This window comes from Jatropha curcas, chromosome 5, assembly GCF_041381405.1.
Source record: "Jatropha curcas cultivar XTBG-Jc1 chromosome 5, XTBG_Jcur_1.0, whole genome shotgun sequence".
Lineage (NCBI taxonomy): Eukaryota > Viridiplantae > Streptophyta > Magnoliopsida > Malpighiales > Euphorbiaceae > Jatropha > Jatropha curcas.
This window is the reverse complement of record NC_143155.1, coordinates 27,246,924-27,262,557: the sequence shown is the minus strand read 5'-3', so window position 1 is coordinate 27,262,557 and position 15,634 is coordinate 27,246,924. Positions and strand designations below refer to the sequence as shown.

At 35.2% G+C, this 15,634-nt stretch overlaps 3 protein-coding genes across 3 annotated transcripts; 2 read left to right on the top strand and 1 right to left on the bottom strand.

Moving 5' to 3' along the window:
* The first annotated feature begins 2,183 nt into the window (after positions 1 to 2,183).
* Positions 2,184 to 8,629, top strand: SPL1 (squamosa promoter binding protein-like 1). The gene is made up of 11 exons (XM_089720910.1): positions 2,184 to 3,400; positions 3,736 to 3,917; positions 4,095 to 4,252; positions 4,338 to 4,679; positions 5,054 to 5,128; positions 5,215 to 5,322; positions 5,482 to 5,599; positions 5,689 to 5,830; positions 5,954 to 6,104; positions 7,109 to 7,732; positions 7,997 to 8,629. The coding sequence occupies exons 1-11, from the start codon at positions 2,793 to 2,795 to the stop codon at positions 8,438 to 8,440; spliced, it is 2,952 nt and encodes a 983-aa protein (XP_089577036.1). The 5' UTR covers positions 2,184 to 2,792; the 3' UTR covers positions 8,441 to 8,629.
* Positions 8,630 to 10,116: 1,487 nt separating this feature from the next.
* LOC105642682 (major pollen allergen Ole e 10) lies at positions 10,117 to 11,151 on the top strand. Its single transcript, XM_012227588.4, has 3 exons — positions 10,117 to 10,512; positions 10,580 to 10,879; positions 10,955 to 11,151. Exons 1-3 carry the CDS (start codon positions 10,434 to 10,436, stop codon positions 10,981 to 10,983), a joined length of 408 nt encoding a protein of 135 aa, XP_012082978.1. The 5' UTR covers positions 10,117 to 10,433; the 3' UTR covers positions 10,984 to 11,151.
* Positions 11,152 to 11,431: 280 nt separating this feature from the next.
* SAM-2 (S-adenosylmethionine synthetase 2) lies at positions 11,432 to 14,440 on the bottom strand. Its single transcript, XM_012227587.4, has 2 exons — positions 14,282 to 14,440; positions 11,432 to 12,930 (listed from the first exon to the last, which is right to left on the bottom strand). Exon 2 carries the CDS (start codon positions 12,919 to 12,921, stop codon positions 11,743 to 11,745), a length of 1,179 nt encoding a protein of 392 aa, XP_012082977.1. The 5' UTR covers positions 12,922 to 12,930; positions 14,282 to 14,440; the 3' UTR covers positions 11,432 to 11,742.
* Positions 14,441 to 15,634: the final 1,194 nt, after the last annotated feature.

Sequence of the window (15,634 nt, the reverse complement as noted above, 5' to 3'; positions counted from 1 at the left end):
AACTCTTCAATAAAAAATGTTACGGATTTGAAAAATTCAATGTAAGAATTCAAAATTTTTTTCGTTGTGTTTGTGTGTCATTTGTCATGATAACATATTATAGTAACGACTAAACGTAAATATATATAAAAAATATCATATATCATAAATTTTAAATATATTTATTTTTTAAATTATTTGTTAGAAATATTATTTTTTAATTCATATAAATGTATTATTTTTCTCTTTATAAATTATTTAATTATCCATTTAATAAAATTTTTATGAAATTTATTTTAATAATTTTAGTCACATCTTATAGTGTTTCAAATATATAATAATGTTAAAATAAAGTAAAGGAAAATTAAAATAAAAAATACATAAAATAAACTTCCATGTACATAATACTATATTAAGTGAGTCAAAATTACAAAGTATTTGATTAAGATTATATTATCTGATTGTCAAAATTAATTTTTCATAGGTCGCCTTTACTTTTTTTTTTTTTAAGACATAGTTAGCTTATTTATAATGTTAAAGAGAAAAAAAGAATTAAGTAGGATAATTAAAGTTTTTAATTTTATATTTTCCAAAAAACAATGAATTGAAAAATTTTTTATCCATAAAACTAATTCTATATTTAATAATAAAAAATATTATATATATTAATTAACAAATAATAATATAATAAAATCTTAAGATGTATTCAAACTTTTCTTTTTTTTTCAATTGGTAAAGTTTCCTGTGCCCGACGCACGTTTCATTGAACTATTGGATCCGGGTAAGATTCGGCCCAATGCTCACTAATGGTATCCACGTGGAGTCGTTGAGTTTGACTAATTAAGAAAGGGGTCAAAGACAAGAACACTGAGGTGATTGATTAGCGGAACCTGTTCTGGAGCCCCGGTGCACTGAATCTACCACCCGTCGTGTTTGGTAAGGTGAGCAGTTGAGCAAGTAACAGTTTTAACAGAAAAAAGCCAAATCAAACCAAATTAAACCGACCTAATTTGGTCTTTTAGTTATATTTCAGACTGATTATTTAAATTATATTTATGTTGTTAGATAATTTTGTTAGTTGATTTTTACCTTTGTACTTTAATAATAATAATAATAATCACTGTTTCATTCCAATAAAAAGAAAAGTAGTATTTACCCAATGCAAGATCTGAAGGTATAAATGAGATAGAAAAATAAATTTAAGGTGAAATTCATAAAATACAAAATTTAAGTAGGTTTTATTTAAGACTTTTTACCTTGTTTTTTTTTTTTTTTTTTTTTTTTTTTGCCATCAGATATTATAAAAGATTAATTTTATGCGCACAGTAACCAATTTAGCAAAAAAATTAAGTAATGCAGTAGAAATAAAATCTACATAATATATAATTAAAATTTAAAATAAATATTTGAAAAACTAAATCGTATTTCACTCTTATTAAAATGCAAAGTACAACTTTCCTGGCCAAAAAAAAAAAAAAATAATCTTTAATGAATATCCTCAAATTAACTAATAATAATATTTGTTTTTTTTAAGAGAGGACATAATAATTTTATTAAAAGGAACAAGATGTGGCCAAAAGTGTATCTTTATTATTTTTAAAATTCTCAACACGGTTTCAGAAAAAATTTTAAATTATTTTATTATATATATATATATATATATATATAATTTTAAAAATAAAAATTTTCTTTTTATATAAGTTTAATCTCAAATTTTTAATTTATTTGAAAGTGAAAATATTCAAAATAAAAAAATATTTATTACAATTGCGACAGTAAAAATAACAAGTAAACACAAAAATCGTCTATTGAGACACGACGAAATCTACTTATGATTCGTGGAATAGAGTGTGTTCTTGTTTTTTGTAATCTCAGTTGTAGGGAATCCATTCCTCGTCACGACAACGCCATTAATATTAGTAAATAGCAAGGACCCATCAAAATACGCGAAGCACCGGATAATAATCACCTTAATGAAAGAAAGTAGTAGTACATCTCTTACGAGTTACAGTGGAAAAAAAAACAAAGGAAAAAGAAAATAAAAGAAAAGCAAAGCATCTTTTTATATTATCGTGAGTGCGAGATAGACACGCGGTGTGCGAAACGGACCCACCATTTGTGTGTTGGGTCTACTGTACTCTCTCTCTCTCTCTCTCTCAAAGGTTAAAAAAAAAAAAAAATTGTACTCCCTAAAGATTGTTGATTACATTACATTATTTTTGTGTACCATACCATACAATACCACATTTATTGCATTGCCCAGACAAAAATAACATCTTCACATCATCATCAACATCATCACCACCGTCAGAACATTTCGCCCACTTGTCCTCGCTGCCGTGTGCTTTCCGGCAGGAAGCCGATCTGGATTCTGGTCAGACGGGGTATTTAATAGGTTGCTGAAAAAGTTAATCGTCTATTGTCTTTTTTATTATTTTTTTGTTGTTGTTGTTGTTATTTCTCTTTAGATTGTGTACGGTTAATTTAGCTGTCTGCAGTTAAGAGCTTGAACATGGGTTTAATGCTTTTTTTAGTTTTTGTATAGTAGATTTTGGACGGTGTCTGGGAGAGGTAGCTGATTGAGGAGGTGTACTGGGTATGTGGGTTGCTCTTAATTGGAATCATGGGTGTGTGGCAGTACTGTTTCTGGACTTTTGGGGAAGAAGTGAAGCTGATTAGCTGAATCTTTGAATTACTATTTTTCTGGGGTTTATTGAAGTTCTGATCTTTTAGGGGAACTAGGTTTTATTGGTATTACAATTCACTCGATTCAGTTTGCAAATTTGGATCTTTTGGCTCTCTGGGTTTGATCTATGGAGGCTAGATTTGGAGGTGAAGCTCAGGCTCATCATTTCTACAGTACAGGTGCCACGAATTTACGGGCAGTGGGGAAGAGAAGTTTAGAGTGGGACTTGAATGACTGGAAATGGGATGGTGACCTTTTCATAGCTAACCCTTTGAATCCAGTGCCATCTGGTGGCATGGATAGGCAATTTATCCCTCTCGCTACAGGAATTTCAGTGAATGGGAATTCATCCAATAGTTCATCCTCCTGTTCTGACGAGGTGAATCTGGGAATTGAGAAAGGAAAGAGGGAGTTGGAGAAAAGGAGAAGGGTTATTGTCATTGAAGATGATAATTTGCATGGTGAAGAAGTGGGTAGCCTTAGCTTGAAGCTTGGTGGACATGGTTATCCAGTTAGTGAAAGGGAGATGGGAAATTGGGAGGGAAATAGTGGAAAAAAGACCAAGTTGGTTGGTGGTAGCATGAGCCGTGCTGTTTGTCAGGTGGAGGACTGTGGTACTGATCTGAGCAATGCCAAGGATTATCATAGGAGGCACAAGGTTTGTGAAATGCATTCCAAGGCCAGTAAAGCCCTTGTGGGAAACGTTATGCAGCGTTTTTGTCAGCAGTGTAGTAGGTATGCATTCATTTGCTAGTTGCTTTGAATTGCATTGATTATTCGTTCCGTAAGTGGTTACTTACTACCATGATAAAGATACACTTGGTTTTAATTTTTGACACACTAATCATGCTATTAATGCGATGGCAGTGCTAAATTAGGAAGGGAATCTGTTAGATTTAGTTTTCGCTTATATTTTATCATAGGTTCTGGCTACTTAAAAATTGCCTGGCTTCCCTTGTGTGTTCACTAAGGCTTATAGTTGCTACTCTTATCATGTAACATTAAACTTTCGTTAATTTTCTTGTGAAAAATTATTTCTTTTAGGTCATATTTTGTCAAGTCTTTGGCAGGTTTCATGTTCTTCAAGAGTTTGATGAAGGGAAGAGAAGTTGTCGCAGACGGTTGGCTGGCCATAATAAAAGGAGGAGGAAAACAAATCCCGATGCTGTTGCTAATGGGACTTCATTGAACGATGAACAGACTAGCAGTTATCTATTGATAAGTCTCCTAAGGATACTTTCAAACATGCACTGTGAGTAATTCCATACTTCTGCAGTAAAATTACAGGCTTTAATTTTATGTATGAAGATATTCTGTTGTTCATCTTGATATTCTCTTGATTACTGCGCAACCCTGTGATCATAGTAGTATCTTGTTTCTATGACTGGCATATATTTGGTAGAGTAATGCTGACTTTCACGAGTTGCAGCTAATAGGTCAGACCAAGTGACAGACCAGGATCTGTTATCTCATCTGTTAAGGAGCCTTGCAAGCCATACTATTGACCATGGGGGAAGAAACATATCTGGGCTTTTTCAAGAATCTCGGGATGTGCTGAATGATGGCACTTCATTTGGAAATTCAGAGGTATTCTCAACATTGCATTCTATTGCTAGAGTGCTTTCGAGGCCTTTAACAATATCTTACAGTACATTTTTTCGGGATGCTGCAGCAAGTTGGACATGTGCATGGTGCTAACGGTGCAACTATACAAACCTCTTCTTCTATAAAACCTAGCATTCCAAACAACTATCCGGCATTTTCAGAAGTTCGAGACATCACTGGAGGGCAGGTCAAGATGAACAATTTTGACTTGAATGACATATATATCGACTCAGATGATGGTGCTGAAGATATAGAGAGATCGCCTGTCCCTACAAACATGGGGACTAGCTCTCTTGATTGCCCTTCATGGGTACAACAAGATTCACATCAATCAAGTCCGCCACAGACAAGTGGTAATTCAGATTCAGCATCTGCTCAGTCACCTTCTAGTTCTAATGGAGATGCACAGGTATATTTTTTATCAAAATGTATATCATTTGCCTTTTTGAAATGAATAGATGTGCTGGAAGAATTTCTTGGTAGATTTCTTAGGTCCCTCTAAAATGTTAATATTATTTTTATATTGGGAAGATGGTATATACTAGATTTGTTAGATTGTCCTAAAATTTGATTTATTTTGAGAAGGCGGCATTTAGATCTATTAGATTGAGTCTATAATGTTTCATTTCTCTTTTGGAGGATTCATCCTTTTTTTTATTAAGTGAAAGTTCAGACAAGGTTCAATAGTCATATTAAAGGCAAATTGTTGACCTCTTTTACATTTGAAGCAATTTTGGCCTTTTGTGTTCACATGTTTAATATTTTAGTGATGGACTGTTCCAGAGTCGTACAGATCGGATTATTTTCAAACTTTTTGGCAAAGAACCAAATGATTTTCCTCTTGTCCTGCGAGCCCAGGTACTTAAAATTCAATGTCTTACTGTAGTCGTTTGGTATTTCCTTCATCTCAAATGTGTAATTATGTAAATTGTTGAAATTTTCAGATTCTGGACTGGCTGTCTCATAGCCCCACTGACATTGAGAGTTACATTCGGCCTGGTTGTGTCATTCTGACCATTTATCTTCGTCAGGCTGAGACCAAATGGGAGGAAGTAAGTTTTGTTTACATTCTTATGATTTTTCTTTTTTTTTCGTCAGGCTGAGACCAAATGGGAGGAAGTAAGTTTTGTTTACATTCTTATGATTTTTCTTTTTTTGAAATATCCAAGGCAGGTTTTTTGGCCTTACATTTTGAATACCTTGTTTTGTAGCTTTGCTGTAATCTTAGCTCCAGTTTGAGTAGGCTTCTGGATGTATCGGATGATGCTTTCTGGAGAACTGGATGGGTTTATATTAGGGTGCAGCATCAAATAGCATTTGTTTACAATGGTATGTTGCCTTTGGTTTTTAAAGTAATTGAATGCATAGTATAATCTATTTGATAGTAAAAATTTTGTCTTAAATTTTTGGTATTGCAGGTCAGGTTGTTGTAGATACATCCTTACCTCTCAGAAGTAGCAGCTATAGTAGAATTTTAAGTGTCAAGCCAATTGCAATATCTGCATCCGAAAGAGCTGAATTTGTGATTAAAGGCATCAACTTGTCTCGGCCTACCACAAGGTAGCTGTTGCCTTTGGTTCCCATATAAAGCCGCTAGCAAAATTTTGGATGTCCTGACTTTGCTTTTCTACTATTTCCTCATTCTACTAAAAATCGTGATATCCTTGTCTTTCATTTTGTCAGACTACTATGTGCAGTAGAAGGGAAGTATATGTTTCAAGAGAATAATCAAGAACTAATTGACAGTGTTGATAACTTCAAAGGATATGATGAGCTCCAATGCGTTAACTTTTCTTGTTCTATTCCTACAGTATCTGGGAGAGGATTCATTGAGGTACTTTTACTACTACTCTTATCAGAAATCCTTGTTTTTTGTCTTTATTTTTTTAACATGGGTAATTTGTTGTTCAGATGTATAACTTCTGGTATTTTCTTAAGTAATACTACTCACCCATGGTTTTGGTGTAATATGTTGAATTTATGGACTTACACTCTTGTGTGTGCATTGAGATGGGATTATGTGGGTAGGGGATTAAAGTGCGACCTTCAGATGTAATGTTGTGAGTTAGCTTGAGAATAACTTCCTTATTTTTCGATTAAACTGTTTTCCTCTTCACATGATAGTAGAGCCAAGCTATAGCTATATCTTTGTGATCATCATTTACTTTCTGGCAAAATAAATTTCCTTGTTATTTGGGTGGTTTGAATTATATTCTCACATTCCTGGGATAATTTTTAATATCTTAGACATTCCTCTGCTGTCTTTTTTTTGGTTAAATCTAGACTTCATTGTGTTTATTTAGAACTAATCAGTAAGAGGATCATAGAAGAGTGAAGACACATTAGCAGCTGGCTCTCGTATTAGGCAGTCATGCATTTTGCTATAGAACTAGTGTACGAAAGAAGATGCAGAAAAAACTGCTTCTGACCTTTTCTGGTTGTTGTTTCCCATTACTACACTCCTTTTTCAGCAACTGTGGGAAGTTGAATTTAACATGCTTTGGTTTTGTCTTTTATCTTCTTGCCATTGTCTAGTTTATTTTAAATTATGTGCACATGGATGTGTGTATATCCCATCATTTTCTGTTGCTGACTGTGTTTGATTCGCTTGAAAGTAACTCTATTCCCAACTTGCTTGTGCACATACGTATATATCCCAACATGTCTTAGTTGCTGACTGTGTTTGGCTTACTTTGGAGTAATTCTCTTTCTAACTAGATTCTGTTATTATTTTATTGAAGACACAGATGTTTACTGTTCTGGATGTTGTTCCATTGAATATTGATACTTTTTGAACATGCATTTCTGCGAGCTTAGTGTAAATTTTGCTTTATCCAGATTGAAGATCAAGGTTTCAGCAGTACCTTCTTTCCTTTCATAGTTGCAGAGGAAGATTTTTGCTCAGAGATCCGTATGCTTGAGAATGTGTTGGATTTCACTGAAACAAATGCTGATGTTAATGGAATTGGAAAAATGGAAGCCAAGAATCAAGCCATGGATTTCATTCATGAAATAGGTTGGCTTCTCCACAGAAGCCAATTAAAATATAGATTGGCTGACTTGGATCCTTACACTGACCTCTTCCCTTTGAAACGGTTCAAGTGGCTTATGGAGTTCTCCGTGGACCATGAATGGTGTGCTGTAGTGAAAAAACTGTTGAACTTACTATTCAATGGTGTTATTGGTATAGGAGAGCATTCATCTCTAAATGTTGCATTATCAGAAATGGGCCTTCTTCACCGAGCTGTGCGGAAGAATTCTAGGTCTCTGGTGGAGCTCCTTTTAAGATATGTCCCTGAGAAATCAGGAGCTGTAAACAATTTGCTTATTGGCGGAAGCAGTGAGAACTTTCTGTTCAGACCGGATGTTGCTGGACCTGCAGGTTTGACGCCTCTTCACATTGCAGCTGGTAAAGATGGTTCTGAAGATGTATTGGATGCATTAACTGATGATACTGGAATGGTAAATCTCTCTTATCATTTATTTTTGTTTATGAAAATGTTAGGAAAAACTTCTCTGAATTTGGTATTTGTTCTAATCTAAAGATTCATTGCTGCACTTCTAATTTGATGCTTCTCTTCAATTAAAACCACAGTGTTCATGGTTACATTTGCTGTATATAGTGTTAGGGAACTTATGCTAAACATGTTTGACTACACCGTTTGAAAATTGAATCTAATGTGGTTGTGGTCCTTAAATCATTCTTGGTGCTTCTGCTTAATTCAGGTAGGAATTGAAGCATGGAAAAACGCCCGTGACAGCACAGGCTTCACACCAGAAGATTATGCTCGCTTGCGTGGCCACTACTCATATATCCACTTGGTACAAAAGAAGATTAACAAGAAACCAGCTGTGGGGCATGTGGTGCTTGACATTCCTGGGACTCTACCCGACTGCAGCATAAACCAGAAGCAAAATGAAGGGGTGTCCACCAGCTTTGAGATTGGACAAACGGCAATAAGACCCATTCAGCGGTCATGCAAGCTTTGCCATCAAAAGCTGGATTATGTAACAGCTGGCAGGTCATTGTTGTACCGACCGGCAATGCTCTCAATGGTGGCCATTGCTGCGGTTTGTGTCTGTGTAGCTCTTCTATTCAAGAGCTCTCCTGAAGTTGTGTATGTCTTCCGCCCGTTCAGGTGGGAATTGTTGGGCTACGGAACAAGCTGAGGTCCTCCCAACCTGATGGCTTATGATAGGTTGTGTGCATTTATAGACTGTAAAGTTGAGAATCAAATGTACCGGTGCTTTAGACAAGCGTCAGATTCAGTAATGTTATTGACATATTTATCAACTGTTTAGTTTGTTTTTCAGCGGTGATTTATTAATGAGAGAGCATTATGAGATCATTGCACTTTATTATCTCTAATCCGTATCAGGTAACTTGAAGGGTTTTTGAAACATGAAGTGCTATAATGATATAGGTAAGTTCACTTTTCAGACTTTGGTAATGTCTACCATGTATTTTATTCGTAGTGCAGTCTATTTCCTTTCCTGCATCAATTTCATTACAACTGTTGCAGCTTCATAGATAGCTTTACAAAAAGTACCTAATGATGTTTTCATTGTGATTGTGATCCTTCAATTCAAGGAAAAAGGAGTTTTTTTTCGTTTTCCATAAAGTCGAAATCTCAAATTTAGGGAGTTGATTTTATGTCGGATGAGATGACTGTAAAAGCTGCTAAAGGCTACAATGGAAGTAAGGAAATTGAGAATAAAATATAAGTGTTAATTATATCTACTTTTGAGTAGAAAATAAAGGAAAATTTTAAATTAGTCTCTAATCTATAGCTAAATTAATATATGAGGATTTTTATTTCAAAAATTATTTATGGGTTTTCTAATTATGATTTTATAAATACTTAGGGGAGTCTAAAAACTCGAAAGGATAGCATTTGGAAGCGTTCATCATCATTAAATAGATTTTATGTTGGGAAGGAAGATTTCCAATGTTAACTCTTACTCCAAAAAGGAAGATTTCCAATGTTAACTCTTACTCCAAAAAAATATAAGTTTGAAGCGGTTCAACGGCAGCTCTAGAGACTTTTTATAATATATTGGTATTTTTATTTAAAATGGTCTCTTTTTACTGTCAAATTAATTGAGAAATTGATTTCTAAATTATAGGCGAATTATAAAGTTTTAACTTGTGATATTATGAACTTCTATTTTAGACAAAACAGACCAAAATATTAATAGTAATTTAAAGAATTTGTAGTAAGTTTTTAGAGATAGAGATATTCGTATTAATCTAATTATAATTTAGTAACCATTTTTTTTCTTTGAAAATAATGAGTAAAAATTATTGTAAGTAAAAAATTTATTTAATCTAAATTAAAAGTCATGAGTAAGATATCTCGCTTATCTACTTATTTTATATATACTTTTCGACCAAATAAAATGTTATATTATTATAACAAAGTGTAAAAAAATATTACCCTCATTTTGAACTAAACTTTGGACTTTCTATCTGATTAATGTACTCTTATTTTAGTAATTGTAATAAAACCAAACACAAGCTACTTAAAACCAGAGACTGAGAAGTAGCAGCTAAGTCGTTTCCAATTGACTCCGGCCCAATCGAGGCAGCTGTTCCATTGGGCTGCAAATAAAGGAGTAGTATATGATAGAAAAAAAAAAAAAAATCAAAGAGCACGATCAATAGTGGTGCGAATCTATCCTCGAGAACAGTGGGTTAGGTACGGATCTACATGAATGAATGCTTTTAATTCATGAAACAGGTAGTAGGTGCTTCACACAACAGAAATGAATTTTTTGTTGTGAAGGATCACACTAAAACGCAGCTTTTAAGTCAGAACTGAGAAACTGAACGAACGACAAAATGCACACAGCAAATGCAGTCTGTTACCGTTTCGTCTTTATGCCTGAAACTTTTTTTGCCCCAATGCAACCTCCTTTCCTTTCCACCCTAGCTTAGTCCCACATTTTTTTTTACCTTTATAATTCTTTAACCTTTTTCTAAAGCTGCTGCGCTTTTTTTTTTACATATTGAATTCTCGCTCACAAGGGCTTTCTTGACATTTTACATATTACATATTCTCATTCTCTCTCTATATATAGATACCTTCACAGTGTTCACATATCCTCAACATCTCTCTCTGAATCATATTTACTTGGGTTTTTTTTGACAGAAAAAAAGAGAATGGCTCATTCAAAGCATCCATTGGCTTTTATTTCTCTGGCTACCTTTATGTTGCTTCTTTCTTGTCCTCTTTGTATAGGTACGGCCATTAATTAATTTGTAGGCATTTTGCATTTTGTATTTAGTGTCTAATCTTAATTATGCAGAGTCGAGAACCCATGGAAGAGACCAGCAGTACCACAGGCAGGCAGCGAGTGGCGGTCAGGGAACGTGGTGCATTGCTAAGCCATCAACAGAAGAGGCAAAGCTTTTCCGCAATATTGATTTTAGCTGTGCACAAAATGGAGTGGACTGCGGGCCAATTCAACTAGGTGGAAGTTGTTTCCTTCCAAACACATTCATTTCACATGCCTCTTATGCAATGAATCTCTTCTATAAGGCAGCAGGAAAGCATCCTTGGAATTGTCATTTTAATGGCACTGGTGTCACTGTTACTCAGGACCCTTGTAAGTTTCTTCGTGTTCAAACGTTAGTAATTTCTTATTCTAATTGGTATATGATATGGTGATTGTCAATTGCAGCTTTTGGTACCTGTATTTATCCACTGTGATAAAGAGAGCTTGAAACGAGCAGAGATGATGAGATGATGATCGATCTGCTGCTGAAAAGTTAACCATATCAGAGGCTTTTTTTTTTTTTTTTTAATCTTTGTTTTGTTTATGATGTCCCACTCTTATGCATAACGAGAAAATAACTTGTCCCATTTTGCAAACGACAATGCTTTCTCAATATTGACTCTTCTTCCCGACATTTGTAGAAAAAAAAAAAATGCAAGGATCAGTAATAGCAAATTTCATGAGGTTAATAAAGAAAATATGTTTTATTGAATTAAGAAAACAGATCACATGCATATACTTCTAAAATCTTCTAAAATGCCCAAAGAAACAAATTAGGGCCATAAGTTGTTTGTACCAGACAACATAAAGCAAGAGTAATTTGCAAAACAAGAGGCAAGCTTGGTATCAAACAATTTGAAACTCACAGATATTGGACAGAAGTTAAGTGCAACAAATAATTTTTTTTTTTTTTTTTGCCAAAAGAACACGTTAATACATTTTGCTGCTGCCCTGCTGCAAGGCAGCCGCTCATTACTTCCAGCGCCATCAATTCAAGCAAAATTCTGGTACAGTTGTATTCATAGCACAGACACTGGTAATAACAAAAATAAAATAAAAAATAAAAAGTAAAAAGTAAAAAATAAAATTGAATAGGACATCTTCTGTTTGAGATTATAGTGCAGCAGCGAGACACAAGCCAAATTATTCACTACCAGCCAAGCAAGCAGCAGTAGGATATAGAATAAATCACTCTAAGCTTGAGGCTTCTCCCACTTGAGGGGCTTGACAACCTCCCAGGTGAAATCTGGGTCGTCCCTTCCAAAGTGACCATATGCAGCTGTCTTCAAGAACCTGTTGCCACCCCTCTTGAGATCTAGGTTGATGGTCATCATTCCGGGTCTGAAGTCGAAGTTCTCCTTCACAATCTTGAGGATCTCCTTGTCAGGAATCTTTCCAGTTCCATAACTGTCCACAAAGACAGACAAAGGCTCAGGCACACCAATGGCGTAGGAGACCTGCACAATGCACCTGCGGGCAAGACCATTTGCTACAATGCTCTTGGCAGCCTGCCTGACAATATAAGCACCACTCCTGTCCACCTTGGTTGGGTCCTTTCCTGAGAAAGCACCGCCACCATGGGCTCCCCATCCACCATAGGTATCAATAATGATCTTGCGTCCAGTGAGTCCTGCATCACCGTGAGGACCACCAATGACAAAACGCCCTGATGGGTTGAGGTGGAAGATGGTCTTCTCATCAAGGTACTTCTCAGGGATGACCGGCTTGATGACGTGCTCCTTGAGGTCAGCAGCAATTTCATCGTTTGTTACAGTCTCATCATGTTGGGTGGAGATGAGGACAGTGTGTACGCGGACTGGGACCATGGCACCATTGTCATTGTAGTACTCAACAGTAACCTGAGTCTTGCCATCAGGCCTTAGCCATGGGCAGGTGCCGTTCTTCCTAACCTCAGTTAGCTTTGCCCCGAGCTTGGTTGCAAGGACATGGCTCAAAGGCATATACTCAGGGGTCTCATCAGTGGCATAACCAAACATATGTCCCTGATCACCAGCACCAATCTCTTCTGGGCGCTTGGTGAAGTGGCCATGGACACCCTGAGCAATATCAGGGCTCTGTTGCTCAATGTTAACAAGGACCTTGCATTTGTCAGCATCAAGACCAACATCATCGGAAATAAATCCAATTCCACGGCATGTCTGACGAACTATCTTCTCATAGTCTACCTTGGCTTTGGTGGTAATCTCTCCAAAGACCATGACCATGTTGGTCTTGGTGCATGTTTCACAGGCAACCTTGCTGTCAGGATCTTGCTCAAGGCAGGCATCTAATACCGCATCAGAGATCTGGTCACAGAGTTTGTCGGGGTGTCCCTCGTTCACGGACTCAGAGGTGAATAGAAAGGTCTCCATTTCCTTTAGCTGCATAAAAAAGACAAAAGCCAACATTAATAGAGTGATGAAAAGCAATCCCGTGAAATCTAAGCTTGTTTTGAGGCACAAGAATATAGCATGTACAACAAAAGCAAGCATATTCTAAAGACTGAGTAACTTTTCTTCCAACTGTATGAGAACAATTTGCATATAGGAGGAAAAGATATTCGCTTCATGATATCTTGAAAGTCTATACTCCAGAGACCAATTACAGAATCACAGATAGCAGAAAAGCTAATAGATTCCTTTTACAACTAGAATAATAATAAGTCATAAAAGATATAGAACCCAATAATAGATTTGATATTGCTATTTGCACTGTGTGAGTGGCCTTATCCCTAATTAGTTAATTAAATAAAACAAAAAAAGTGAACTACACGGCATGAACATAGCCATCCATGCTGCGGAAATAGCATTCCTCGAATAAATCTCCCAAGACTAAACTCAACAATATGCTGCAGCGCACCCAAGCAGCATCATAAAAATATTAACTGTACAAGCAAAAGTGGGCATGGTGAAAGGCTGGAAGCATCTCATGACTTTTGATGAATTTCAGGGCTTGTAACAATTTTTTATTTTCCCATCTTGCCCTCGTATCATTCCTTAATCATCATTAATAAATAGCAGGAAACCATTACCGACACAGAGGAAAGTATTCATTTCTAGCTGTATGCCACAGAACACAAAAATTAACTGAGACATGAAAACATAAAGAACTACTGGATCTATGCCAAACTGACGCAATGGAGAGGATTATATACGGCAATTCTAAAATATATTTCATTTAGTATGCAAACATGACAAAACGTAGGTCAATCTCCGCAGAAGTAACCATAGATATATAAATCAGAAAATATAGAATCAGATCTGCCTTGTTTAACTGAGAAATGTAAAGAAAATACAGACAAATTCAAGCTTTAAGACACCAAAATAGAACTCCCAATAGCATTGAAGGTTAAATTCGAAACAAATGATAATGACATTAACATATATAAAGAGAGTTCGACATTTATGTCAAAACAAGCACTACAAAAGCTACAAAAAAGCTTAGATCTCCAAATCTCTCAAAACAAGAAGCTAAAAGCTCCGAAAGTTACTGAAGCCGATATTAGAGTACTCATAAAAATGACATCTGAAAGGCCTATAAACAACCAGATCTGTGAGCATTTGAGCGAACTTACTCATTAAAGCAACAAAAAACGCGAATAACAAAACAAAAGTTCTTTTAAAACAGCAACATTCATTTTCAAGTTATATATAAGCAACAAATCTATGAGAAAAAGGGGAAAATAGCATGAAATCGATGGGAATCCTTTACAAGATGGCTAGGGAAATGTACCTTCGTCTAGAGTCAGCGTACAGATCTAGGCCTTTGTGTGTCTCTCTAACCAGACCCCAAAATAAGCGGTGACTCTTTCCCTTTTAAAGCCCGATATTTATAGGCCAAACGGCCTATCAACTGGTGACCGGACGGGGCGGTTGAGATTCTTTTAAATTTATTGGGAATCTGCGCTGTTGATTGATTTTAGATTTTTAGGACCAAATTTAGCCGTTGGATGTCAGATTCGGAGGCGTTCAATATGATTGGAGTTGGTGAGATTGAGACATTGGGAGGATTTGAAAAGTATAATATGGCTGATAATTTTTTTAGGTAAGAATTTTTTATTTATGGAAAGTACCGGGATTAACCGGTCATGCACCAACCCTCATCGGTGGATGGCTTGAGACTAGATGACGGCTTGATTCATTGGCTTGGTTTGTTGACATTAGCTTACGTTTTGAGACGCGTGGTTAATTCCACGCGCAGCATTGGACGTGGCTTGAGTATTCTGTTTTGGTTCAACGTTTCATTAAGCTGAGAATTAGTATAGATTTTAATCAACGGCTTGTTGTTGAAAAAACTCTCATCAGCTAATAGTTTTAAAATAATATCATATGCTTTTTTTAAAAATTTTAATAAGCTATGAGCTAATTTATTACTTATATCATATTTAAATTATACTATTCTTATAAGTATAATTATCAATTAATTTTTAATCAAAATTTATGATTCTTAAAAAATTAAAATTATTTTTACTCAAATTAATAGTTTTTGTGTGATCATTTTATTTATAGTCCTTTAAAAATAATAAATAATTAAGTATGACTATTAAAAAATTTATTAGTATTCATGACTAGAAAATCCATGTAAATCTTAGTGAAAGATATTTATAATTAGAAAAGACGGATATATATAATATGTATGTATTACTATATTCATCGTATATATTATTTAATATTAATATCATATTATACGTAATAATTTTTCAAAAATAGAAGGGTAAAAAGCATTAAATTACACTCAAATGTATTTTACACTAATAATATAGGTTAAAAAGATGATACATATTTTGGCTGAATATGGAACAAGCGGGGCACCACATTGCAAGTAGAAAGTGTCGTTGTTGCTAGCATTGCTTCGTAATTGATACATGGACACTGCCATGGGTGTTTTCGGTATTTTAAGCCCGACGACAACATAGTGGTCAGTGTCCGCTCAATAGTTTTTAGAGCACCATCACTTGATAATCTTTTAGTGATTGTGAATGGAACATTGTTGTTGCTTTCTCCAACCTACTTCCTAGAGAAAACAGGTGGTTGGCAAGCAAATCATAAAAACAGTGCTAATTCAGGTTCACATTCCACCAAATTG

Excerpts from the sequence above, each read along its gene's own strand:
- SAM-2 (XM_012227587.4), bottom strand. The coding sequence starts at position 12,921 with ATGGAGACCTTTCTATTCACCTCTGAGTCCGTGAACGAGGGACACCCC.
- SPL1 (XM_089720910.1), top strand. The coding sequence starts at position 2,793 with ATGGAGGCTAGATTTGGAGGTGAAGCTCAGGCTCATCATTTCTACAGT. Across the intron at positions 3,918-4,094 it reads GATACTTTCAAACATGCACT|CTAATAGGTCAGACCAAGTG; the intron begins GTGAGTAATTCC and ends CACGAGTTGCAG. Across the intron at positions 7,733-7,996 it reads TAACTGATGATACTGGAATG|GTAGGAATTGAAGCATGGAA; the intron begins GTAAATCTCTCT and ends TGCTTAATTCAG.
- LOC105642682 (XM_012227588.4), top strand. The coding sequence starts at position 10,434 with ATGGCTCATTCAAAGCATCCATTGGCTTTTATTTCTCTGGCTACCTTT. Across the intron at positions 10,513-10,579 it reads TTCTTGTCCTCTTTGTATAG|AGTCGAGAACCCATGGAAGA; the intron begins GTACGGCCATTA and ends TTAATTATGCAG. Across the intron at positions 10,880-10,954 it reads CACTGTTACTCAGGACCCTT|CTTTTGGTACCTGTATTTAT; the intron begins GTAAGTTTCTTC and ends TGTCAATTGCAG.